At 38.0% G+C, this 27,352-nt stretch overlaps 1 protein-coding gene across 1 annotated transcript in view; it reads left to right on the top strand.

Moving 5' to 3' along the window:
- LOC124168520 (probable ATP-dependent RNA helicase spindle-E) overlaps positions 1–27,352 on the top strand; it is a 49,289-nt gene that overhangs the window by 8,627 nt on the left and 13,310 nt on the right. Inside the window, exons 6-18 of the mRNA XM_046546847.1 lie at positions 4,183–4,418; positions 6,491–6,654; positions 6,929–7,095; positions 10,012–10,179; positions 11,861–12,023; positions 13,123–13,250; positions 13,707–13,925; positions 16,477–16,703; positions 20,212–20,367; positions 21,852–22,014; positions 22,701–22,970; positions 25,224–25,448; positions 26,959–27,084. Of these exons, the coding sequence (XP_046402803.1) occupies positions 4,183–4,418; positions 6,491–6,654; positions 6,929–7,095; positions 10,012–10,179; positions 11,861–12,023; positions 13,123–13,250; positions 13,707–13,925; positions 16,477–16,703; positions 20,212–20,367; positions 21,852–22,014; positions 22,701–22,970; positions 25,224–25,448; positions 26,959–27,084 (2,412 nt within the window). The remainder of the gene's footprint in view (positions 1–4,182; positions 4,419–6,490; positions 6,655–6,928; positions 7,096–10,011; positions 10,180–11,860; positions 12,024–13,122; positions 13,251–13,706; positions 13,926–16,476; positions 16,704–20,211; positions 20,368–21,851; positions 22,015–22,700; positions 22,971–25,223; positions 25,449–26,958; positions 27,085–27,352) is intronic.

Raw genomic sequence — 27,352 nt, forward strand, 5'->3', positions numbered from 1 at the left:
AAATTATATGACAGTATTCAAATTTCCCTCACTCACATTCCCCCCAAATTTTATCACTTTCTCATTGCATGCCGACTTGTGTTTCGCCCGAAAATGCTTCAGTTGTGGTGAGGTGGATTTTGCACTTTGTCCCGATAGTTTCATGCCGCAGCATACGTTGAGCTCTCCTTTTCTCAATAAATATGTTTTCACACAATGAAATACATTTCTTTCAATATTTAATTGAATTAAGTTGCAACTGCGCAATATGTGACATAATTGACAATGTTAGGAACAACATAGACTTCACGTTTGACACAGTACCAGAACAGAACGAGATGACCTCTTAACGATCTCAAAAGGAAGGAGTGGGAAGCAGAAGTGCGTAAAGGAGAGGTGGAGGGGAAGGAGTACGACCCCTCTGTCTTACAAGCAACGAGACTAAGAATGAGTCAAGAACTAACACGTCAGATCATGCTAGTTAGTGTCTTTGTGGCCTTCAAAGTGAAGCCGGACAAACTACATGATATATGCAGTTGGCGTTTCCAGTCCATCTGTACTTGGTTGTGGGGGCTAATGCTAAACTTATGCTACGCTTGTTTCTTTGAAAATTGTGCTGTTTGGACAATGTTGAATATTAATGTAGTCTAGTTGTAGCTGGAGAACTTAGTGGCAATCAATTAGAGCTGAAAAAAATAAAATATCTTCAGATGTGCATCTCGTTTGGTCTATTTTTTTTTAAATCTCGTGCATGTCATCCAATTGCCGAAGCTATTGAGACATCTTTGGGCCCAGAAAGTCTCTCGCCTAGCATTCGTCCTTCAGAAATGGAGAATTGAAGTAGGTAGGATGAAAAAGGTCAGTTGGTGAGATGGGGTAGGATTGAAACACGCTTCGATTGTTCGTGTGTAACTTGATATTTTCCTTCGAAGACAATGATTTAATGTCTGTGTGATCTCGCAAACGAAAAAAACATCTGAGGCATGGGGTGATGGAGGGCAGAGGGTGGTTTTCTGAAATCTGTGGCGTAGTTACTATTGATGTGTTTATTATGCGACAACACTGAGATTCCCCCAATGAATGTTCAATCTCTAGGAAGGAGTCACACTATGTGCCTAACCTATTTAGCCTTAAAATTTTCCACGGCTTAAGTTTTGCTACATAACCCCTGCGAGAGCTTTTAAACAAAATGGTTCATGAGTAGAACAAGTATCGCAGTGCGACGGCGCACTTGAGTGGAGAGAGAATCAGAACTCTTTTTCCACTTTAATGGGGCGTTTCATTCACTGAAGCTATAATTAAAAATTTTGGATCCAATGTCTTCCATGACTTTGGATCCGATGAAGGGCAATATCCGTGGATATTTGGATGTGAGGTATCCGATCCAACCATCCCTAATTATAATAAAACACTTGATGGTATCCATCTAATTATTAAAACTAATAAGATTATCACTTTAGTGGAGATGAATAATTTTTATGTACCACATTTGCATGAATCTAAGGCTGAGCTGTTTTCCTTCTCGGCCTATGATAAGTTTTGGTTTTCTCTCAAGGCCGTTTTACACAGGGCACGTAGTTGCACAATCTGACGTGTGTACGAAGGCGCAGTCAAAATTGCATCATCTAAAGTTGTAAATTGCCAGAACACATGGGAAAATGCATGGGCGTGAGATGGCAAAATAGCTCCTGTTCTAATTTCGTTCATGCTTTCGTGCAATTCCACGCCATTGTAGAAATTAATGCAGTTCTAACCTGAAAAATTCCGTGCCCTGTGTATAATGGCCTTTACAATCAGAGATTTAGTCATTGGCCATCATTGGAATGCATAATCTAAATGCTTATGAGAAGGAATGATGAGTAATATTATTAATAATTTAATACCTTTATTTCCTTTTTTATGTTGGAAGCTCTTATTCACTAGTAAAGAAACTGGATTCTTAAGCTTGTACCTATTTATTTATTACTGCTATTTATTATTAATCACAAATTAGTTTTTCTCTAATTGAGCTCAAATAGAAAGGGGTTGTCTTCTAATTGAGTTCATCCTACATTTGTGCACATTCTCAAAGTACTTTACTGATGAATTAAATTCAGTTTTGTGTTTGCATTAGGATTAAAAAAGTGCAGATCCTTTCTTTGACTTTATTCCATTATATACTTTTTAGTTGTCAAAATTTCTCTTTTCTCGTGTGTTCACTGATTTAAAACCCAATGCCTTTTATTTATTTTTCACTGCTTTGTTTCCCCCATTCCCTTTTGTTCCATCTTCCTCACATTTTGGTATGTACAGGCATCCCCCGAGTTACATAAGATATGCGTTCCTGCGGACTTTGCATAAGTCGAACCTTTGCGTTAGTGCTTCAGAGATTGCGATCGGCGCAGTGAAATTCTCAGCGGAGGAATGTGCGGTAAATTCTTGGTGAAGTTTCATTCAATTCACTGCGATATTCATGAACTCTACTGCGTATTCTTACGTTATTAGATACAAAATCGATATACACTAATATAGTCTGAGAGTTGCATCTCGAGCATTGCCAATCAAAATGCGTAATATTATTCCCAAGGTTGACCGATCGCGTGGATTCGGGAAAGTACGGTATCTCAACGCTACATTACTAAACTGAATACTTAAATTGATTCATTATGTTATACTGCGATCTAAGGGCCCAAAGGATGCATCGTCTACCTACCTATAATCATTATATCTTCTACCTTTTATATATTACGCTGATTGATCAATCTGGTGGTTTCACTGTCGCAGTTAATACACGTAGGAGGAGTGTCTAGGATTACGAACAAATAACACAAAAAAATACCAGTAAATTACTATATTCTTAGATACATTCCCACACACATACACTCAATCTTTCATGCACGGAAACATACTTTCATTCTCTCATATCTCAGTAAAATAGCGTGAAAATATCATCATTTGAATATTTACTTCGCTGGAAACATCGAAGAGTATTTCCAATGCACGAAGCTAAGTAAAAGTGAGCTTTTATTCAGCCAACTCCGTCATTGACATGCAACAAAGTTAGTGGGGGAAAGCTTTCAATGATGCAATATTCATTTACAGTTGCACGCAATATGAGAGAATGAGAAAATGCAGCTTAATAAAATTTTCCACCAGAAAAATGTTAACAATTACGCAATTAATATCGTGTGTCAACTTTTTCTTAACTTTTTGGCAGCGTTCATTGCTAACACTCAAAATTTCAATGCCGTTACATGGGTACTTTTCCGCAATAAAGATTTCTGCTTGAACTTAATTTTCTTATAATTCCACAAATGGAAATGTCCAAACTTAAGTATACAATTTTTAAATAGTTGAAAGTCGGAGTTCGGGTGTGCATGCTGTATAGCAAGTTGTATCGTACAGGAATGAGCGCAACCACATCCATCGCTAGAACTGCAAATTTTCACGTTGATTGCTGACTTGGGATTTATAAGCGATTTTTCTACAGAAATTAATGAAAATTCCTTCGAGGAATGACAAAAATGGGTCACTTTGTTATTTTTAGCTCGTAAAAAACTCGATCACTATTCGATATTTTTTCTACCATAGGTTGTACGAGAGAATATCTACTTCTTCGCGCTCTCATTCGAAAATTAACGTAGTCATTTGAAATACGGTTATGGCTTACGTAAGTATGGATTTACGTAAGTCGAGACATACGTAACTCGGGGGATGCCTGTAGAAGGCTTCCTGTATTCTTCCTTTATGAATTCTTTTGTGTGTCTTGTTTATTGAATTTATGGTTGCTGAAATCAGTCAGTGGCAATGGGCCTGGTGGAGAATAGTGATTCATTACACTGAGCCATACTTAATACTTCCTTTTTTTAATCGATGATCCCAGAAACTAATTATCCAACAGTTAGCTCACATGCATAAATTATTGATGATGACATAAATCCTTTGTGAGGCTCCTTAATTCTTTAATCGTTTTACACAAGTATATAATTTTCATCAAATCGTATGAAAGTTAATCTTGTAGCATTTTCTGTTGGAAAAGTGTCTACATTGGTGACTTTCAGACTTAAATCTCAATGAATGAAAAGTAATGGTCCATACATATTGGACAGTAGACCAACTTTGATATTTACCCTTCTTTGAGGAGACTTTTTTTTAGCTGGTGTCTTGATTTTTTGAGTTTGTCTTAGATATAATAGCCATTTTATATTTTTTCAATCCCATCAGGTACCACCTGTAAAAATTGAAGAACCAGGAATATCTGAGAATTCGTATCAAATGGCAGCACGTCTGATCAAAATTTTTGATCTAATTGAAGAGAGGGAGTTTGAGGCCTCCAAGACAAATCCTAATGAAAAGAGAGCACTTGCATTCAAAGGTTCAGTTCTCATATTCCTTCCTGGTATTTATGAGATTGAGACAATGCACAAACTTCTCCTGCAGACACAGGAGGCTAGTGTCACGTAAGTGTCGTTCTCCAATCACAGAATGTATGCGTTCATGTTAGTATGATAATGTCCCTGTAAAGAATTTAAACAGTCCTAAATGGAAATTTGATCTTACACCCTCATCGTCAGTCCCATATCATCACAGATAAGGAAAATCAGTTCCATATCTAGTGCTTGTGGGTACCAGAAATCACAGAGCTTTTCAAGCAATGATGTGATTCTATCTAATCAGAGATAATGTGACATACTGTAGAAAATTTATTTGCTTGCATGATAATGTGCATTTTTTCCCTCAATCATACCATAAGAAAAACTCTGTTAGTTTATCTTTTTTAAAGTGGTTTAATTAGAAGTCATCCACCATTCAAAAGTTGAACACAGATGGACATTGCTTGTGCACTCCAAAAATTAACATTTGGTTATGATTTAGATATTTTCCTACCTGTCCCTAATTCTCTGTATTCAAAACTGTAATGTCTACTCCTTACTAATGCTTATAGTATTTTAAATACCATGCCTATCATGGCAGCCCTCAGAAAGGTACACAATGGAATGTAATGTAGTAGAAATTTTTCCATAAGTGAAGGAGTTGGCAGGAAGTAAGCAAAATGTAATATTGATAATATTCTCATCTCTGTAGAAGTCATGCTAGCAAGTAATTCCATACTTGTCTTGTTATTAAACATTACTATTTGAGGTGATGCTTCTTCAAAAACCCTTCAAGGATGATGGTTTTGCTACACTTTTTGTTGTTGTTCAATTCAGCTGAGTTCCTAGGCTCACCTAAATGCATGCAACCCAACTTGCGTCAAGCATATTATTTTAAAAAGTGACTAATAATGAAAGCTTATACTTTAAATTTACTAGTACTATTGCCAGATTTGGAAAATTTCTTGAAAAAGTTATGTTCTGGAAGTGGAAGTTTCTATCTATGTTTATATGCTGAAAATTTTTCTAAGCTCTTAAATTTAGTCACCAAATGGCAAAATCATTTCCATATTTTGGAATGCCCAGCTGTCGATAGGGGGTGATTTCCATTCATTGACACACGTCGGCACAAGTCGACTTGCGTCGCGGTTTTCGTGTTCCATTCTGTGTTTGTCGCCGACTGTTGCGACACAAGTCAACAAACGGTAACGCACAGGAATAGGAGAGTTATAAACAGTTACCGCGAGTCGACACAAGTCTATGCGTGAGTCGCGTGAATGGAAAGCACCCAGGGTGTTTTAGGGAGCAGAGCTGCCTGGTGAGCAGTGTGAGGCAGTGCATGTAATAATTTATCCAAGAGCTGAAATAAAATTTGCCTTCTAAAGTTTTTTTAGCGTAATTAATGTTCATATTTGAGAGTGCATGAATCCAATGCATTAATTTTAGCAGCTTGTTCAGTCTCATGTTTTAGGTAGAGTTCTCTTCCAAAAAGTATGGCAATGACAAAACAAATTAACTTTAAAAACATTTCTCTGGAGGAGAGTACATTCTTGTTTTTGCTTCTCATTTTATATTTTTCATTTCTATGCAATCATGAATTGGAGAAGTTATTACAGAAACCCCATAACCGATGTTTTTATCATTTTTATTTTTTAGTACATTTTGATTCTATAATTCTAAATACATCGTGTGGTGCAGAAACTACACACAACTGCGACTATTCTAAAGACTTTAAATAGAGCATTATATTATTCATTTAGTCCAGAAACCCCTAAATAATAAACTCCTTCGGGAGTATGTAAAATTTGTCTCGATTTCCCTGAAATTTTAAAATTGTTATTTATGGAATTTCTGTTGTAAACAATTCAATTGAATCTCATGTCTATGTGCAATCTGGGAAGCTATTACTAAGATAAAGAGTTTTGCCATGTCAACAATCCAGTAGCAGCAAAAAAGGAAACTGCTTTTGAGAATTGTTCATACCTGGCGAATTTTAGTGCATTGCGGGTGACTCCCGCAAAAGTTATCACCGTGGCTAGTCCCGGTATACTTAAATCGTGCATGCTTGTTGTGGTTTAGGGAAATCCATTGTGTTCCTCATGTTTTTGGTTTTTCATGCACTGTGGTGCTGATGTTAAGTATTCATTTCATTTCTTCAGCATAAAAGGAAAGAAGTTCAAGTGGACCCTCCTCCCCCTGCATTCATCCATAACTGCTGAAGAACAAGGCAATGTATTTAAGCCAGCTGCTCCAGGATCCCGCAAAATCATTCTATCTACAAATATTGCCGAGAGTTCCATTACTGTCCCAGATGTTAGATATGGTGAGAGAATGTGTAATGTTTGAAGATTTCCCTTTGGTAAAAATTAAAGAGTAACTGAAATCATTGGAATAATTATGTTGAGCAACTTGTTGGCTAAATTGAGTAAGTCCTTTCACAGGAATTGTCCACTTTAATTGGCAGTTCTATTTCATGTATTTGGACTTATTCTCTGAAATCATTGCCTTAAATAGAAGCAATATTTTTATGATAAATATACCCTTTTAATTAATTTGTGGTAGTGCATTCCTAAGATTAATTCCATTTCTTTTTGTAGTCATTGATTTCTGTCTGACAAAACACCTAATTGTGGACAACCAGACCAACTTCTCCAGCTTACAGACAACATGGGCATCAAAAACCAACTGTATTCAGAGGAGTGGACGTGCTGGGCGTGTATCTAATGGTCGTGTGTACAGAATGGTGCCCAAGGAGTTCTATATGGTATGCTAAGTAAAATTATTGGATGTAGAGAATATTTTAAAATATAGTTACTCTTAATTGACTGTGCTTATGAATGTAAGGTTAGGTCTAACAAATCATAAAACACAAATTATCAAATATATTGGGTATATGTGTTGGGAATATGGTCATTTTATGGAGAAATGTCAAACTTTTGTGGAGTTTTTTTTTACTTTTGCCTATTTGAGTATTTATTGTTGTTGCCTTCGGAATATTCTTTGAAATTTTGTATGCAGGGTTAAGAAAAGAGCGTGGATATTCCATAAACTTGGTAATTGAGGGACGAGTGATCAGGAGTTGACTACAGTAGACTCTTGTTATTATGTACTAAGTTCACGGGACCAAATAACCGAATTTTTGTAATAACAAAGTTCTTATGAACATTTCTTTTAGGAATCATCGCTAAAATACATACTCTATCAAAATTTCTTGTCTCTTCAATTTCCCATACTTAAAGTCACACTTGCAGAATAACTTGAGAGTCATGTGTATTATATATGCGATTAAAATATGCGCAAGTACATATATACAATAACCAGGGTTCCCACTCAACCCTGTAAACCTTAAAACCATCAATAAGCTGTAAGGGTGCGGGTTCTTGCCCTTGGTGTCGGGAAGCGAATAATCACACACAAATATTTAAAGTTTTTGACCCAATGTTTATTTCCATTAAAAACCCAATTTCCCAAATCAATTCAAGCAAAAGGCATGAAGTAATAGTGAATTTGTGCGTCCAGAATAGCCAAAATTTAGAACATTACCAAAGTCTTGGGAAGGAGAGGAGCTGCTGGTGACGGCACGGGTGGATAGCGAGGCGCTTAGGTCGCACGGGCCGTATGGCCCGTGCTTCGACTCCAACTGTGAGTTACTGAGTGAGTCCCTGAGTGCGTCCGAGTGCCAATAGCATCTCCACCATGCCATTATATAGGGAAGTGGAACCAGGATGTTTTCGTTCAATAGGAAGGGGAAAGGAAGGGGAAGAGGAAGGTTAGGCGTTCTTGAAAGTGAAAAGGTGCAAATCCCAAGGCATAGTTTGTCACAGCTGGCTATTCTGAGACGTCACACAACAACATATTTATGCATATTTTGGAAATGGAAATCTTCCATTTCCGGATCACTACAAAGCCGTGAATTTAGTCTGCCGTGAAAAAACCTGGAAATAGCCGTGAATTTCGCCATAAAACCTTAAAAATCTCTCCAAATTTGTTGTAGAACTACGATTGACAGATGAAAAGAAAAATCGATATTTCGATCATGCTTCAAGGCCGAGTCATGTGCAGACACTGTCCACGCATTTATCTACACAGGTGTATTCGAAGAGCAGTTATTGGTCCGTGAGCCAGGGCGACACATTGACCTGTGATTGGAAGACCGGTAACCGCTAAAGTGTTCATTAACCCTGGCAAAAAATCAGACACTTCTTCACTTCCCTGCCACCCTACTACTTCCATCTTCCCGCTCACAACTAGACCCTGTATTTTCCTAATGATAGGTGATGTCAGGAGAGATAGCATGTTCATTGCTGCGTTCGCACTCACGGCATCTGTCGCGTTTATTAAATTTGTAGTCAATGAGCGGCCGATGATTGTTACGTGATCAATATTTCCACCTAAAATGGCATATCAACAGACCGTGAATTTGACGATATTCAGTCCGTGAAAACCAGGAAGAAACCGTGAATTTTATTATTTGGTTAGAGTGGGAACCCTGAATAATATTCGTTTGGATTTATCAATTAAAGAATGCGGCATGATGCAATCAAGGGTTGGTACCTTTCAGAATATAGTAAGTCTTCAATATATTAAAAAGATGCATTCCAAGGCCTTGTTCGTGAGTTGATAAACCTTTGCAAGGCGTCAAAATGTGTGTTTATCCTGCAAAATGCAACACTGCATTGCAATCTTAAAAAATCTAAATTTGAGCCAAAAAAAATTGCTATCCGTGAGAAGAAAGAAAGGGCAAAGTGCTGACAGTTCCTGACTTCACAATGGATTAAATAATACTTCAAAGGCGCCAGATTTGAAATTTTGGGCACGCTTAAATTTTTCGAATGTTCTTATCTCTTAAATTTCATAAAAAGAGGGTGCACATCCAATTTACGAGTGGTAATGAGTAGGTCTCTATGATTCCACGGGAATGAAGCATATTTTATGATGTTGCGTGCATACTGAAGTATCTCCTACTAAAGAAAGAATCATAAGACGGTCTTGGGCACAGTGCAGGGAAACTTAAATGAAGTGCAATGATTATAAGTTAGTGTGGTGTATATCCTCCTAAATGCCATTGCTTATTTGTGGAACTTCGTAATAAAGTTCTTTTTGTGACTGCCGGGACCGGGACTAAGGTTCATAATTTAGTAATGAGGAAAATTTTGTAATAACGTTTCTTTTACCATAGTTTGGATTGGCCTTTTTTTCGCGACCTACTATTTGCTTCATAATATTGAGTACTTTGTAATAACGTTGTTCGTATTAATGAGAGTCTACTGTATATTTTAATTATAGGTTTTAGTATCATCTAGTGGCACTATAGCCTATGATTATTTGGCTGCATATGTATTTAATGTTTTTGATGAGTGCATCATCATAGCTGAGTAAGAAAATTAATTATCTACAAATAATTTGTTAGCCACATTCTTCTTGATTGGGAATGCCTCTGTGCCTTGAAAAGTCTTTGATGAGTGATGACACAAATTGTGATTTTGTTATGGTTTGAGAATAAGGCCATTATAATTATACAGTCACTCTTCTTGTTGTAGAAGAGTTCAAGTTACTGTACCAAAGTTGGTAATCAAAGAACCTACTTCAGTAAAGATTACTGCAAATAAGTAAAACAAATTTATTTACATTTACTTTTGTTGACTTTTTTATTGTTAATTTCTAATTTGGATTTTTTCAGAAATCTCTCAAAAGTGAAAGTATTCCCGAAATTCTGAGATGTCCCCTGGACAGAGTTGTCTTGCAAACCAAATTGCTTGACATGGGACCACCAAAGGCTCTCTTGGCCCTTTCGATGGATCCACCTGACCTTTCTCATCTAAAGAGCACCATCCTGAAGTTGAAAGAGGTACGCGCTTAATCCTTCCACATTATTTTTAAATATGTATATAGAATGAGTATGTTAGCATATACAACTTGGTCCTTCCAAGCCATATGGTTTGTCAGAAGGTTGCATTTATCCTACATAGTGGCACATTGAAAACATAGCATTTATATCACATTTCAAGGTTCAACTTCATAAACAAAAAAATCAATAACACGACACAAAAATTTTTAGGAAATTTGAAACGAAAATATGAGAATTTAATATACAGTGAGTCCTCGTTTAACGTCACTTACCGTTCCTGAAAAATGTGACGATAAACGAAATGACGTTAATCAAAACATAATATCCCATAAGAAACAATGTAAAAAGTGAATATCGGCTCCTAGACCTCACAATTCCTACGCGAAAAAATTTTAGTGTATCATATCTGGGGCATTTTTTACGATGGGGATGCCAAGCTATGGCATAAATACGAGTTCCTGTCTTCATCGACGACAATAGCAGCACTGACGTAAATCCTTCTTCATTTTTGTAAAAAAGTGACGACAAAAACTTCGAGTTCTACACGGAAAAATTCCTTGAAATCACTTTTTAGGTTCCTGAAAACCATTATGTCAAGTAAAACCTTGTGCACCTACCTAAGAATTCATTTTGCAGAAAATTTGCTAAAACCGTAATAGCAATTAACAATAAACACACCATCTTACATTTTGCTTAGACTGACTGTATTACCGCCCACAAAACGAACAATTCAACGCCCGCCGCTTCGCATTTTTTTTCTCGCGCGAAATTTAAAAGCCTTGACGTTATCGCGAAGCGAAGGTGCGATAAACGAATGACGGTCTCAAAATGTTCGTGACGTTATCGCGAAATGACGTTAAACGGGGTGACGTAGATCGAGGACTCATTGTAATTTGTAAATTTCAGGTTTATCAAAGAAATTACCTGAAATTACCTTAGGACCTGAAATCCAGAAAGCTTGTGACCAAAGGGTTTCTGGATTTCTGGTCTTCTTGGTATATTTTGTTAATTAATTAATTAATAAATGTGCTCAGGCTCTTATGCTCGATATTTGAGATCCCCGAGTGTCCCTGCCTTGTTGTTGTTAGCGTATGTTCATAGGGTTTGCTAACTTCCTACTCGTCCCAGAACAAGGCTCAGATAGTGGTGCCAGGAGGTGGCAAGTCAAAACACTACGCAGAGGAATTTTTAAATGTTCCGGATTTCTGGATTCCGGATTTGAGGTCGTCAACTGTACAAGTTTATAGTTTCAGTAATTAACCATTCTTTCACTTTTCTTTTAATTTCGGCGAAAGATTTTAGATTACTTAGAGCCTTTGGCATACAATTAAAGGTATGAATTACAGCATTCTTCGGCAACCTTTTACCATGCATTCATTTTAATTTGCTTTCTTTTTGAAAAATTTAACCTCTTGCACTGAAATGAGTGTAGCTTGCTTGTCATGAACTTCTTATGACGCATCGCATTTTGCATAATAGCTGCCAACGGAAGATGAGGGTAGCTGAAGTGTGACATCCCAAATCATTTGAAAAAGAATTAAGTTCGAATGCAGTGTGAGCAGAAGGATTTTTTCCTGCAGGATTTTTTTATTACATGTCTTTTACACGTTTGTGCATGTACCTTTGCTTATCATCTGTGTTTCAATGATTTAATGATGAAACGTTTTTATTATTGTTGCAGGTTGGTGCTCTGTTAATGACGTGTGAGGGAACAGTTAGTCCCACTGATGGTGACATCACATATTTGGGGAGGGTCATGGCTAAGCTACCTGTCGACATCCACATTTCGAGATTGATTGTACTTGGGCATATATTTAATGTTCTTGATGAGTGCATCATCATGGGTGAGTAAAAAAGTGATTTGTCTACAATTAATTTGTCAGCCATATTCTTCTATGCCTAGAAAGTCTTTAATGGGTGATCACTCAAATTGCGATTTCAATTGGATTTAAGAATATGGTCAATTTAATTTGGTAATGCCATTCTTCTTTTTATAGAAGAGTTGGATTTGATCAAACAAAATTTGTAAATAGAAAAACCTATATCAGTGATGATAATTGCAAATAAGTAACACTTAAATAGATGGGAAATTGCAGCATTTGTCAAGTCAAATGCTTGGAATTAATTGAATCCTTAAATGCCTGCAATATTTTTATTTACAACCCTACTTTGCATTGCTGGATTTTCTCGCTATTGTTTCTCCAAACTGCCAAAAATACTGTATCTGGTTGGTGTCCTATTTTCTTACCACCCTTACATCTAAAAACTTAGAGGTATGGAAGTGGCTTGATTATTGGAATACTTGTTGCAATTAATTATCTTCTATTTTTCGTGTGTATGAGAAAGCTGGGAAATGGTAAATTTAACCACCCTTGCCATCATAACAGTCAACACTTACAAAGCAATGCTCATTGTTTTTCCATCTTTTTATTTAATAATGAAAAACACTTTGTTACTTCCACAAAATTCACAATTTCTATTTTATTACCGGTTTCGGCTATTACACCATTTTCAGGTATTTGAAAATGGTGTAATAGCCGAAACCGGTAATAAAATAGAAATTGTGAATTTTGTGGAGGTAACAAAGTGTTTTTCATTATTAATATGGACCCCTTCCACCACGTAAATGCTTCAAGTTTCGATTTAATCTTTTTATTTGTTTGATCAAAAATTTAAAAAATAAAATTCTTGGCTTTCAGCATCATTCAGGTCACAATCACTTTAAAATAATTCAACCTGTATTGATTTAACATTTTGAGTAATGACTCTTAGTGAAGCCTAGGAATACAGATAGATATTTATCACATCAGTGTATTTGAAGACTAATTTTCATAAATATTTACATTCAAATGACGTGAATTTCTTGTACATAATGTCTATTATATTTTTATAAATTTATTTTTGGCTTGTTCTCAAAGGAAATTGGTTTCTCTTATTTTTCAGGAGCTGCTATGTCAACTAAAAGTATATTTAGTGTTCCATTTCGAGAGAGGCTGAAGGCATATAATTCCAAGCTCACGTGGGCAAACAGCTCTTGCAGTGATAGTGTGGCATTCTTAAATGCTTACCAGGTAAAGCTGCCCATATGTAATAAATAATTTCTTAAACCATTGTCTCAAACTTGAGGCAGCAAAATTAAGTAAAGTCACTCCTGGGAAAACAATTTTTTCTCAGAATGTACAAGGGCGTACCCAGGATGAAAACTAGGGGGAGGAGGGGGGGGGCAAGCCATGGTTGTTCAAGTTGTAGGCAAGTTTTAAGAATGGAAAAGGTTATTGAAATTAACATTTTAAGGAAACTGTAACAGCTCTTTATTAGTTTTTAAAATTATTTGTTTGAAAAAATATTATTTTCCTTAAAGGAATTAGTGATTTTTGCTTCTAGGGTGGGGGGGGGGGGGGGGGGAAATCCCTCTGGTTAGATATTTTTGGTTTACAGTATGCTCTGTCTTTGATATGTGCGTTTATTGCCTTTTGTTCAGTAGTATCCAACTTCTTGTGCAATCATTTTCTTGCTCATTATTCCAGGTCTGGCGCAGCTGCCAGATAAGTGGATTCTTTGGTCAGAGAGCTGGAGATGGTGAGAAGGGGTGGGCGAAAAGGAACTTCATTCAGTTGAAAGCGATGAGAGAGGTAGATATATTGGTGACAGATTTAAGGGAAAGGCTGAAGTTCATGGGAATACAAATGCCAACTGGTGAAAATCACCCAATGCTGGATAAAGAAGAGAGGGCCTTGATTTTTAAGGTGATGCCTGCATTTCTAATACATATTTTGATTTTTCTATTTTATTAGTTTTTTTATAGTGCATGCTGTTTTGCATGAATGAGTCCATCAAAGGGGAAGCTGGTATGATCCATGATAGCTTATGAACCCCTACCCTGAATGAGTAAAATTTGTACACTTACGACATGGTGGTTAAAAACATTTTGGGCAATGTCGCCGCGTCAGTTTTTGGGTGACCCCAATGTTGTTCGCTTTATGGAGGGTGTCTGGTCATGAAGAAAATTTTACTCATATTTACAGGTAATTTGTGTCAGGGATGGGGGAATTAGTGTGGGAGGTGAGAGTAGTCGATAGGTAGATGTATATTCTAGCAGTGTCCACCGTTCATCATCACTCAACATTTTGTTGATGTGTGATGATCAGACTCTCAACTGTGTAGAGAAGGAAATCTTTGATTTTGAAACTTCTGCTTTTCTAGTCTAGGATCACCTTACCATTGCTCGTGCCTGAGCATTCTCTCTCAGAGTATAGCCCAAGGAGCAGTGGTGTAACTAGGAATATGCCCTGGGGGGGGGGGGGGGTGATGGGATGGCCAGGGGAGGCGACCCCTCCCGGTCTGGGGAAAGTGTTGAAAAATGACATGCCTGGAAATAAATTTTGCATAATTTTGGCACTTAAAATTTAAATTTAAGCAGATGCAGTTATTACATGCCGAAACCAGACAATAGCTTCAAATATTTTTTTTATTTCTCTGAGGCTTTGGGTGGTCCCCCTCCATAGTTATGCCACTGCCAAGGAGTGAGTGTGGTATGTACAAGTGTGTGTGTTAATTAGTGATATCTCAACCGAAGCAACCTTAGCGAAGTGCCTTCAACCCTCGCAAAGGTTTCCTCAGAGTTGAGTGAGTGCTTGTAAAGGTTTTTCGGTTGAGAGGCTGGGGTTGATCACTACTGCGAATTCTCCCGTTCCAGCCAACTACAGTGCAACCTCGATATGACGACACCCCACGGTGCACTAATAAACACTCGCTATAGCGAATTGTCACTTTACCGGAGGTGGAGCAAGTAATAGCCAATATACCTCTTGCGAACAGATGTACAGGAACAGGAGTGGTGCGGCGACAGATAAGCATCTATCCGATAAACATAAGCATAAATCCAGACGAAAGGCGATGTTTTTTTGCATCACTAAATTTCCTTACTCAAATAACGACTAACTATTCAAACAATTTATAAGCGCCGCACTGAATAAAAATCATGCAAAGCATTGTTTCGTCATCATTATATTTATCGAACGACAGTTTACCACATAAATTTGAGACTGAGCACTCCATTAACTTCATTTCTAACAGATCGCTAGCAATTACAGAGGTTAAGGAGTCTTGATGAAAGTCTTCCGGCGGTGAAACCCTCGCTATGGCGAGAGCCAACACCTAAAGGGTCTTGTAAAAACGAATTTTTTAACACGCTTATTATAGGGTCAATTGACGGTGCATCGGCTAACTCTCGTAATAGCGGGAGTGTCGCTATAGCCCGTACTCGCTTTAATGAGGTTCCACTGTATATTCTATTCACTTAATGTTTGCAGGTTAGCTTTTGTGAGAGCCTGGACACTCTCAGAGGGCTTCGCTGATTGGGGAGGGATAGTACCGAGAGAGAAAGGAGGAGCAAACTTAACTTTGCCGAATGTACATAGCCGCCCTACTTTGTCACTGAAAATGTGTGAGTCGTGATTGGCCACAGGTATTTTGGCCCTGGCACTGAGGCATACCTACTCATTTGGAAGGTATTGAGGATAATCCTTTCACAAAAGTCCATGACATTGTCAGCCACCGCGCTGAATGAGGCTCCACTAGTGAAAGGCATACTTAGACGCATGCAAGGAGAACGCGTGAGGCTTGGCAACACTGCTCCACGAGCAGATTTACGATGTTCACCCGACAGAGGTCCGAGAGCGACTGTCTGAGGCCACACCCACTGTTTGCTGATTGGCAAAGGGAAAGTCATATGTCAAGAAACTTTCCCTGTCCTTATCTCCACTTGCTTTGGCCACACCAGCTTATCCACAAAAATAAAATGAACAGAGTATAACATAGTACATATTTGTTTTGTACCTGTGACTCGATCCCTTTGTTACAGCCATTGGAGACTTTTTTCTGTTTCACTACTTCTTAGTTGTACTAGGCTCACCTGAGAAGTAGACTATGTACTTGAAATTACTGAGCTACCCGCTTGGTAGCTGCCTGTATAAAAAGGTTGGGTTATTGGCAAGGCGAGAGAAGTGAAGTGCCGAATTATGGAGGGAGTAATATATTTTGAGGTAATTCGGCCATAGTGACCACTTATAGTCACGGTCCATGCAAAAATAATCTCTCCGTTGGTGCAGGAAATCGCCGGGGACTTGGTTGCTTTGTGGCCAGTCACTATGACTGGGGAGGCAAGGCGAGGTGGGAAGTTTGATTGCCCATCACTATGACAGGCTCGGTGGTCAAAATGTTAATTGCTCAAGCAATCTATGCTAAGTACACAGCCTTTGATTCTCATGCATTAATGGTGTTTTCTAAATGTTGCAGGTGGTTCTTGCTGGTGCATTTTACCCTAACTACTTTGTGAGAGGTTCTCAAGGTGGCCAGGTCAGTGAAAGGGATGCTGTGCGACAATTGCTGGGTCGAGATCCATTTACAACTATCTACCTTCAGGGAATGCCTCCCAATCAGCCTGGTGAACTATACGTAAAATCTATCAGGAAAGCCCTGAGTGCCTGTGCTGATGAAATAAGGATTTCTTTTGAAGCGAGCAGGTGAGAGGCTTGAAGGATTATCTACAAATAGACTTAAAGGACTCTGGATAATGATGAAAAAACTGTGAATCATTAAGTAGAAATACGTAGAAGGTCGATACTTTGGAATGTGTAGAACCAGACACATACTGAATCAATGATATTTCTGGTAAATAGATCGGTTACCTGGATGCAGGCAACACTGAAACACTTTTCCAGATCCTGTGTTAGTGTCAGTGGAGATGATGCATTGTTGACTAAGGGGTCAGGTCATGAGAAAAACCCAGTGAAAATCATAAAATGAGTGATTTAAGATGAGATTAAAAGAGATTTGTAACAATTGAAAAAATTCATCATCTGTAAATGTAAGCTTCAACCCACTTCTATTCCTCTCCTAATTAAGTCCAGAAATTTTGAGGAATAGAAAACGCACCTTGATGCCATGTATTTTGATGCCCAAATTCACTCATTCTGGAACATAGTCTATATGAAGAAAATATGTATATTTAATGCCTGCAATGGATTTAGTGTTGTATGTATTTTGATGCACAAAATCACCCTATCTGGGTATCCCAATTCACGCAATGAAATATTTTGAAGAAGAAAACGGCATATATTCTACTTTCTCTCGCTGGATAAGCTTTAAGACAGCCAGACTCTGAAATGGCAATTAAACCACTTAGTTAGCCACTATGCATTTTAAAATTGTAGAAATTTGTTGACTAATGATTTTTACAATTATGTAGAGAAGTGATCTTATGGTTAAAATATTACATTAGACTCTTGTTGATACGAACAACGTTATTACGAAGTTCTCGTTATTACGAAGCAAATCGTTGGTCCCGAGGAAAAGGCCTATCCAAGCTATAGTAAAAGAAACATTATTACAAAATTACGAACCTCAGTCCCAGTCGCGGCGGTTACAAAATGAACTTTATTACGGAGTTCCACGAATAAGCAATGACATTTAGGTGGATATACACTACGCAAAGTTTTAATTATCGCATCACGTTTAAGTTCTTCTCACTGTACTCAAGAGCATCAATTATGGTTCTTTCTTCAGTGTACATGCAACATCATATAATAAGATTCATTCCTGTGGAGTCATGGTGACCCACTCATAACCGCTCGTAAATTTGACGTACAGTTAGTCCTCTTCCTACGCACATTCGATTTTCGAGCTTTCAAAGATATGGGAATTCAAAAGTTTCAAATTTCGAATTTGGTGCCTTTTGATTAGGCTGATGCTACGCAGTGTGGCGTAGAGGAACTCACACTTTCTGCTCAATCTGAACGAATTGTCATCGAATCCGGTGTGAAGTTAGGAACTGTTCAGCGTTTTGCTCGTTTTTCCTTACGTCGGAGAGCAATTTTTTTCGGCTCCTGCTAGATCAGTTCGTCACAATCGTGAGTTAGCTCACAATTGTGATGCAGTGTCACATTCTGCAGGATAACCGTACTCCTCGATTCCTTGCATAGAGTCCGTCTGGCGAGGGTTTTCCGATGACAGCACAATAGGAGGGGCGGAAAACCCTGTGCCTGCACAGTTTGCAGCCAATTGCTGCCCCCCAAACGCACCTCACACCCTTGCCTATTTATACAATGTTGTCAAATGCGTATGGAGCACCGAAATAAACCTAATCCACCTAAACAAGCCCTTTCTTCGAAACGCCAAAGCAAGTGATTCTTCCTTTGGGTCCTTCACGCTCGTCGTCCCTTCCAGCTCCTTTCTTCATGGAACCCTTTTGTTTACAAGTGAAGTAGGCGTTTCCCTTTCTTACCTGGCAACCTTGCCCCCTACCCCGACCTAGACCATTCTGCCTGTCATCGGACTACTCTCGGCAGCCAGATTGTAGGTTTATCAACTTGCAAACAAGGTCTCGGAACGCATCTTGTACGTATATCGAGGACTTACTGTATTCGGGAAGATATTGACCCTCGATTGCGTCATGCCGCATTCTTCTTTTGAGAAGCTGAAACTAATTTTCCTGTTTTTATATACAGTGGAACCTCGTTAAAGCGAGTACGGGCTATAGCGACACCCCCACTATTACGAGAGATAGCCGATGCACCGTCAATTGACCCTATAATAAGCGTGTTAAAGAATTCGTTTTTACGAGACCCTTTCGGTGTTGGCTCTCGCCATAGCGAGGGTTTCACCGCCGGAAGACTTTCATGAAGACTCCTTAACCTCTGTAATTGCTAGCGATCTGTTAGAAATGAAGTTAATGGAGTGCTCAGTCTCAAATTTATGTGGTAAACTGTCGTTCGATAAATATAATGATGACGAAACAATGCTTTGCATGATTTTTATTCAGTGCGGCGCTTATAAATTGTTTGAATAGTTAGTCGTTATTTGAGTAAGGAAATTTAGTGATGCAAAAAAACATCGCCTTTCGTCTGGATTTATGCTTACGTTTATCGGATAGATGTTTATCTGTCGCCGCACCACTCCTGTTCCTGTATATCTGTTTGCAACAGGTGTATTGGCTATTATTTGCTCCACCTCCGGTAAAGCGACAATTCGCTATAGCGAGTGTTTATTAGTGCACCGTGGGGTGTCGTTATATCGAGGTTTCACTGTATTTGGGTGGAATTTAATCACGTTTATTATATACAGTTTTTTACAATGATTCCTAAAAGAAACGTTTTTACGAACCTCCGGTTTTTTGGTCCCGTGAAATTTGTAATAACGAGAGAGTACTGTATTGATTGAATAAGAAATCTCTAATAACTGCTGAAGCATCTCTGCATTCTTGATGTCATTGCTCACCTTGACTTTACATCAAATCTCTCTTTGTCATGCATGTGTTATTTAATGCCTCTTTGATCAGTGTAAACTTGCGTTGGTGCCTATCACTCATGGGTGCCTGTTGTTTACTAACTTCCACCAGGTGAAGTAATCATTGGCATCAAGTTACATCCATGGCATTCTTATTTTCTCATTTTGGAGCAGTCTAAATAAAGAAAATATTTATACGTAATGCCTGCAATGGATATAGTTCCGTAAAAGTTAGTGCATTTTTAAAAACTACTTTCCATCATAATTGAGTTATTTACCATTAGGAAATTGTCTACATAATATTCTATCTTAGATTCAATACAGTGTTATGTTGCTTTAATACTCACTGAAAAGTCTCTTTGAACACTACTGCTCCAGAATTTAGTACTTATGTATAAGTTAACTCTGTGTTATATTTCTGCTAGCATATCAAATAAAATTAGTATCTTTTGAGTTTTATGGCACAAATACTTAAAGGCACAGGTCTTGCTCTTTATATCGACCTAAAGGGTATTTTTGAGAGGTCAGGCTGGAGGTTATCCTACTTGAGAATGTTTGCCTGTATTTCAAGCTGTGGTAGTTGAAGCGTATTGGTTGTGTTCATGAACTGCTTAAGTCACTAATTTGGTCAGCTTTTTCATTAATTTTCCGTGATCTTTGGGTTTGCTATTGGCCTAATGCCCCTATCCCTGTAATTTTTGTATCTTAGTGCCCAATATATTGATAAACATTATCTTTTTTTCTCAGCAAAGTATTTGTGCAGTTTCCTAAACCACGGACGTATGAGAAGAGGCCTGGAGATGATGAATATGTTGCTACCATCCCTGGAAAAGTGGCCATGGCTGTTTACAAGGCCATCAAGCTGAGACATCTAAACATGCCTGTTGTTATTCACTTACTTCCGTGAGTATATTTTTGAAAATGTCAGTCTACTGCTGTCTTTAATGATACATACTAGCTGTGCCAATCTGGCTGTGGAACAGCCAGATTAACCCTGCTGCACTGTCGGTTGTTACCTTGTCACCTATCATTGTGGCATTATTGCCTGTCATAGTGTTGTACCTGTTGCTGGTTGCTAGAGTTTTGCAAAGAGGAACCATTGCAGTTCGGAGACAAGAATTAATTATGGCTTGCCATTGTTTGTCTCCCGTTTTATGGGCAGGCCATTTTCGGTATGTTTTTGCATGTTTTTTTGCCCGGAACTTATTGCAATGTCGAGCTACAGCACTGGGGCTAAGTCTAAAATGTGCATGCAGAAATTCTGCGTCGAATGCACCAAACCTTATCCCTGTTGCTACTTGGTATGACTGAAGTAGAAGCTATTTACTTTCCTCGTTAGCACATTTTCCTGATTATTACGTTCATTTTTTGTGGTCCCTTCAGAAACGTACTTAACAATTTCTACTGTAGTAGTAATATAACCTTCAATATGCATATAAGAAAAAAAAGCATTGCGGTGCTTCATGTGCCCAAGTTTGATGCAATCGTTAGTGACAGTTGCATGGTTGCACCATAATTTGGGATCCGTATCAAAGTAGAATGACTTGCAAAATGTTCAGCATTTTTTATTTTAATTTTCATTTGTATTTAAAACTGGTTGAAAAATGCGTATTAAGTAATGGAGTATTCGATATTGGAGAGAGGTATTCGGAAAAAATTAAGTATTCCTATTTGATGTTTGAATTTGAGTAAAATGCTATTTAACCCATCTCTAATATCGATACCTCCACTGCATAAACACTCAACAATCGCTTTATGTAAGGCCTGGTTTCGAAAACCACACATCTGTGGCTGTGTGATCACGGATACTGAAAAATGGTTTGCACGAATGCTTCAAAACCACTGCTCAACGTCGGAAACTACACTGTCAGGCACCACGCCTCGTAGTCGCGTCTCGCACAAGTTGGCCGGGATGCAACTGCTGCGGGACGTGTATCCGTGATCACGGAGTGGGGTCGCGCACTGCAAGGCTTGGAAAACAGGAACACATTACTCCCGTGAATGCAGATAGCGCACCATCGCTTCCGTTTTATGTAGGGGATTCTAACGGAAATAATAAGCTTGGTGTATCCTAGCATTAATGCAGTAATTCTGATGATTTTGCGTCTGATTTTATTTTTTTATAAAGATCGCAAAAAATATAGAGCGAGAATGAAAATCGTGCACGGATAATCCGCAACATGAATATACTGCAGCCGGATTATTGGGAAGTCTGCTGTAATTTTGTTTCATCACACTTCATCGTCAACTACTAGTGCTACATTATGAGATTAAAGAAAAAAATAGATGCTCAAAAATGCTGAAAAGTGTCATTGAAAGTGCTGTAAAATTAAAATGAAAGTGCTATTTTCATAACTCTAATAACGGTGCATATTTCTTTGCTTCAGAGTTGCAGAGGCGAATCGTAGAGCAGAGAAATTTGGTTTAACAGTAAATAAGACTCTTCTCGAAAAAATGGCGGAAGAAAGCCAGGAATTGTCATTTGGTGTGAATACCCAGGTCAGTCTGCCGGAAATCGACACTTCATTCATGTGGATTCAGGTTTCGCATGTAAGTATTGATTGTTTCTATTGAATTATATGTTTATTACCTAGCCTAACATTAGGAAGATGGCATCATGTTCTACATAGAATGTATTGGTCATTTGGACCGAATAATTTATTTTTACTTCAGAACTATGTGTTCTTTGGAGTCATTAGTCATTACAACTCGTTAAGATCTTGAATTTTCACAAAGTAGGGGCTGAAAAACCTCTGTTCTATATCTCTTAAAAAAATAGGTAGTTTTTTCAAAATAGTAAATCTTTTCAATGTGGTCACACTATTAGCCAAATTAAGGTCCAAGTATTTGCCCTATCATAAAAATGCTGATAACTTGTATCGTAACACAATTGCTTTTCTTAAGGGGTTAACAATAAAATAAAATAAAATTACACATCAATCATTGAAGTAATGTTAAAATGACAATGAATTATTTGTTTCAGGGGATAATTTATCAGGGAATTTTGATGTCAGGGAAATATTTGGGAATTTCAAAATTTCAATCTATGGCCACCGTGATGCATGATTAGTCACTGGGTGATGTAAATAATTTATGAAACCTAAGTCTTGCTGGTAAAAATTAGTGAACTTCACATGATAAATTTTTTTCAATACGGAAATGTTACATGTGATAAAGCCTGAAGTTATCAGTTATTAAAATTCAGTTTACCCTTGCATCTCTCTTTTATGCTGTAGGTCATAGATCCTGGACATTTCTGGGCACAATATGCTGATTTGCCCACCTGCCAACTGTTGGATCACTTGATTGTGTTGCTCAATGGCTCTCAGGCAAGAAACCCAGAGGATAATTCGGTACCTCCTCCTAAGCTCACCCCATTGCATGGTCCCCCGAGAATTGGAGCAGTGTATGCTGCACCCTTTAAGGATGCTGTTCACCAGTGGTACTACAGAGCTCGTGTTGTGTCTGTTCATGCAGGAACCATTGAACGACCTCCAATGGTTCAGGTATGGTTTGTTTACTCTTTGCTATGTATTAGAGGCCTTTTAGGCTGTACATAATAAGCTTCTTTAGGATTTCCGGTACTCGTCAATAGTGTTGAGAGTTAGGAATTAATTTTTGTTAACATTTTCCCTACTGAAGACGAAAATAAGCATCTCGGACGTTTCTTGACCCAGGAGAGGAAGGCTGCAAATTTTCGTCGGAGATTATCCTATGCTGGTGAACGAATGCCGAATATATACGGTTCCTAGATTTCCCGCTTTTATGACGGTCGCGGGTGTCCGATGTCTTTGTTTCGAGACCCAACTTAGCGGGGTGTAGGCTTTACCCTCGAATTCCAGGAGCATGTACCCGGACCCCTCATTTTATATTAAACCTCTTAGCGGTAAGGGACCGCAGTCATACAGTTGTTTATCCAGTCATTTTGAGAAATAAATATTTGTTCCTTTCTCAAAAAATATAAACTAAGAATTGAATTATTTGTCTTTTGAGCAGCGTTCACAATTTTCAAACGAAATTCTATGATAAATATGAACTTATATCTCGATTTAAGTATAAACATCAACATGGAAATGGTTGCTGCATTAAATGTGTTAATTGCTTTAACAGGATTGCCTGAGTGAAAATATCTGGATAGCAATTAAAATTTTGGGAAACTGCTGCAGGTAGTCTAGTAATGGTCAAATGTTTTAAAACCTTTTTCCGGCTGTCAGTATGCAAAACGTATGGAAACGTTACTGCTGTGTAAGGATTAGTTGTAAAATCTGCTAAGATAAAGCTACATGCAGTGAAGTTAATATGATCGTGTTAACTGTTATGTGGATTGGGATTTAGAAGTTAGGAGGGCAAAATCATGGGAAAATGTTTTGGAATGCTCAACTATGTATTACCTGACAGTAGATCGAGGAGTACCTGATTTTTCCAAAAACTGTTGCGGAAACTGTCCCCTCATGACTACACTAATCCCTGGTATGTGTATAAGCATTGCAAATTGAGTTACAGTATTTGAAGGCGTATGAGATGCACCCTTATTTCAGTTTGGCATGCACAGGAAAAAAAGGCTGCATGAAGGGCTGCAGCAACTTAATGTAATTGCTTTTAGATGTTATACGATCATATAAATCAAAGCGAGATATTGAATGAGCTTGATCATGTGAATACTATCAAGCTCAATCGATATCTTGCTCCCAACTCCTTCAAAGCAAGCAAAATGATAGTAATATAAAATATGATAAATAAGCGATAAATAACATCACATAATATCAATGCGGTTAATAATAACAGAAGCAACTACAACATTCTTCTATTGAATAAAAAATACTTATTAGTTAATAAAATGGAGTCAGTATTGAACATTAACTCGTGGAGGTCAAACCTTCGCATATAAGATGCGGGTGATTTTTTGAGCTATTATTTTGGATATTTGCTATAGCATCTTATCAGCCGTCAAATATGGTACCGTATTTCTCTGAATATAGTCCCCTTCTGGATATAGTCCCCCCCCCCTAATTTTGAGGCTTCAGTTTCGGGAAAAGTTAAAAAAAATGCGTTTGAATATTGTCCCCCCTTTCACTTTTACCATGGGCATTTTTGGAAAAAAAGGTGGGACTATACAGACGTACAGTGGAACCTCGTTAAAGCGAGTACGGGCTATAGCGACACCCCCGCTATTACGAGAGATAGCCGATGCACCGTCAATTGACCCTATAGTAAGCGTGTTAAAGAATTCGTTTTTACGAGACCCTTTGGGTGTTGGCTCTCGCTATAGCGAGGGTTTCACCGCCGGAAGAATTTCATCAAGATTCCTTAACCTCTGTAATTGCTAGCGATCTGTTAGAAATGAAGCTAATGGAGTGCTCAGTCTCAAATTTATGTGGTAAACTGTCGTTCGATAAATGTAATGATTGACGAAACAATGCTTTGCATGATTTTTATTCAGTGTGGCGCTTATAAATTGTTTGAATAGTTAGTCGTTATTTGAGTAAGGAAATTTAGTGATGCAAAAAAACATCGCCTTTCGTCTGGATTTACGCTTACGTTTATCGGATAGATGTTTATCTGTCGCCGCACCACTCCTGTTCCTGTATATCTGTTCGCAACAGGTATATTGGCTATTATTTGCTCCACCTCCGGTAAAGCGACAATTCGCTATAGCGAGTGTTTATTCGTGCACCGTGGGGTGTCGTTATATCGAGGTTGCACTGTATATGGTAATTACCATTTTCAAGAATATTGTACGCTCACCATTTATCTTTCAGGTATTTTTTGTGGACTATGGTAATTCAGTGCTCATGGAACAGACTCTCTTGAGGTCATGCCCTACTGCTCTGAATGAGGAGATCTCTCGGTATGAGTGCCAGGCATTTGAGTGTATCCTATCAGAGGTTCAGCCTTCTCTGCTTAAAGACAGCAAGGGGCTGTGGTCGCACAGTGCACTTAAGTTTTTTACAAGCCTTGTGGATGGAAAACATTTATATGCCAGAGTAAGTACATAGTTTTTATGTAATTCTTATTTAATGTTGTCATGCTCCAAGTGGCAATAAGTGATCTAAATATTATGACCATCACCATAATAATGGAGATGTATACTATTTTGCCGAAATGGCATTTATCGTTTCATTGTTCAGTTCTTCAAAAAGTGTGGATATTTTCAGCTCATGCAAAGAAGTTGCTAAACATGAAACAAAAACAATTTTCCAGTTAATCATTTTATCTTAAGCCTAAATGAATTGTCACCTTGGTGTACAATTTTAAAGGCATATCCTTTTGGCTGTACATAATAATGAAATAATGAACCATATATCCATCTGAAAAAATGTAATGGATGGTATCATCTAACAGCTCCTCTAAAATATTTTGCAAGAATCAATGGACAGTGTGACCAGCAAGTGTTACAGAATACAGTTGGGTCATACCTGTGGTAGATCTAGGTTTGGACCAGGGGAGGGCAAACTAGGGGTCTTGGGAATTCCCCACACCCAAAGTGGGATTTTGGAAATTTGGGATTTTCAAGACTCAAAAACAGCTGTTTTAGGCTAATTCTTTGATAAAAAAAGACAATACAATGCACATATAACTAAATTTTGTACAAAGTGGTAACCTCCAAAAATTTTTATTTTTATCTAGCCGTTATTTTGACTACCCTTACCCAGTTCTGTGAAGGGGCTACCCATATCCCCCTTAGCCCTTTCACAGAACTGCCACTGGGTTCTACTTCTTAATTTGGAGAACTGTTCTGATCCTTGCTGGATCCTTTCGTGAACTATTTTACCCATGGGCATAAGGTTGGTGTGGTGGTTAGAGCGTTGGCTTTCCACCCCTTGGGCTCAGGTTCAAATCCCAGCGGTGGCAGAGAATTTTCAGAGACTGCCTGATCCGAGCTTGAATGTTGTGTGGAGTACATTTCAAGCACAACACTCCATCCATCAGATGGGAGATTAAGCTGTGGTCCCCCTTGGCACCTTTCGTTAAGAGCACGCTAATGTCGACACCGGGTTCTCTCCATCCTTCCTTTCATACCCTTCCCTCATGGTGCACATGACCTCAGCTGTCAGTTGCCTCCTCCAAGTACCATACTATACCTATTTTACCCACTTATTGGATTATTATGAGTAGACTGTGCACCATTTTAGAGTAAGGCGTATGAAATTGCATCATGTTGCAAAAAATCCTCAATTTTTTGCTGTAAGCATTTTCAATGAAGATTGTTTCAAATTTTTTCTTGATGCTTTTAATGGGTATCTCCATCTGTTTTTGTGAATGATGGTTTATAACTTTTGGGCTGTACTCAAGAATAGATTCCTTATTATTTCACTATGAAATGTTATTTTCCACTGAAATAACACTAGAACATGGCCTATAATTCATTCAAAGCTGAAAATGAATACTTCCGCAGGAGTCGGCCAGTGTAGTTTTTTTTTATTCTTTTTTATTGAACAGTGCATTATTCTACCAAAGAAATACATGTATTTGTCTTTTTTATCCATTTGATAGATTTATTCAATTGTTCATGGAGTAATATCAATGGTACTGGCTGAGAATGCTGAGAGTATTAGCATCAACCAGAGATTGATCGACTTGGGTTATGCTGAGCGAGCTGAGGAAAGTTATTTGTCAAAGGTAATCATGTTATTCTTAAATAGTACTATGATTTTGTATCTGAGTGAATAAATATTTTATGTTTTGAATGACACTATAGTGAGATAAACAATTTGACTGCTGAGCTGGCCATAGTGACTGGTAAAAAAAATTCGTGCCCCATCATGCTGGTCATAGTGACTAGCCACAAAACAACTGAATCTGCCCCTGACCATGACTAAGTGGTCATTATGGCCATATTACTTCAAAATAGAGTGAAATTCATTTTGGATTCATTATAGTGATGTAT

The sequence above is a fragment of the Ischnura elegans genome, chromosome 11, assembly GCF_921293095.1.
Source record: "Ischnura elegans chromosome 11, ioIscEleg1.1, whole genome shotgun sequence".
In the NCBI taxonomy this organism is placed as follows: domain Eukaryota; kingdom Metazoa; phylum Arthropoda; class Insecta; order Odonata; family Coenagrionidae; genus Ischnura; species Ischnura elegans.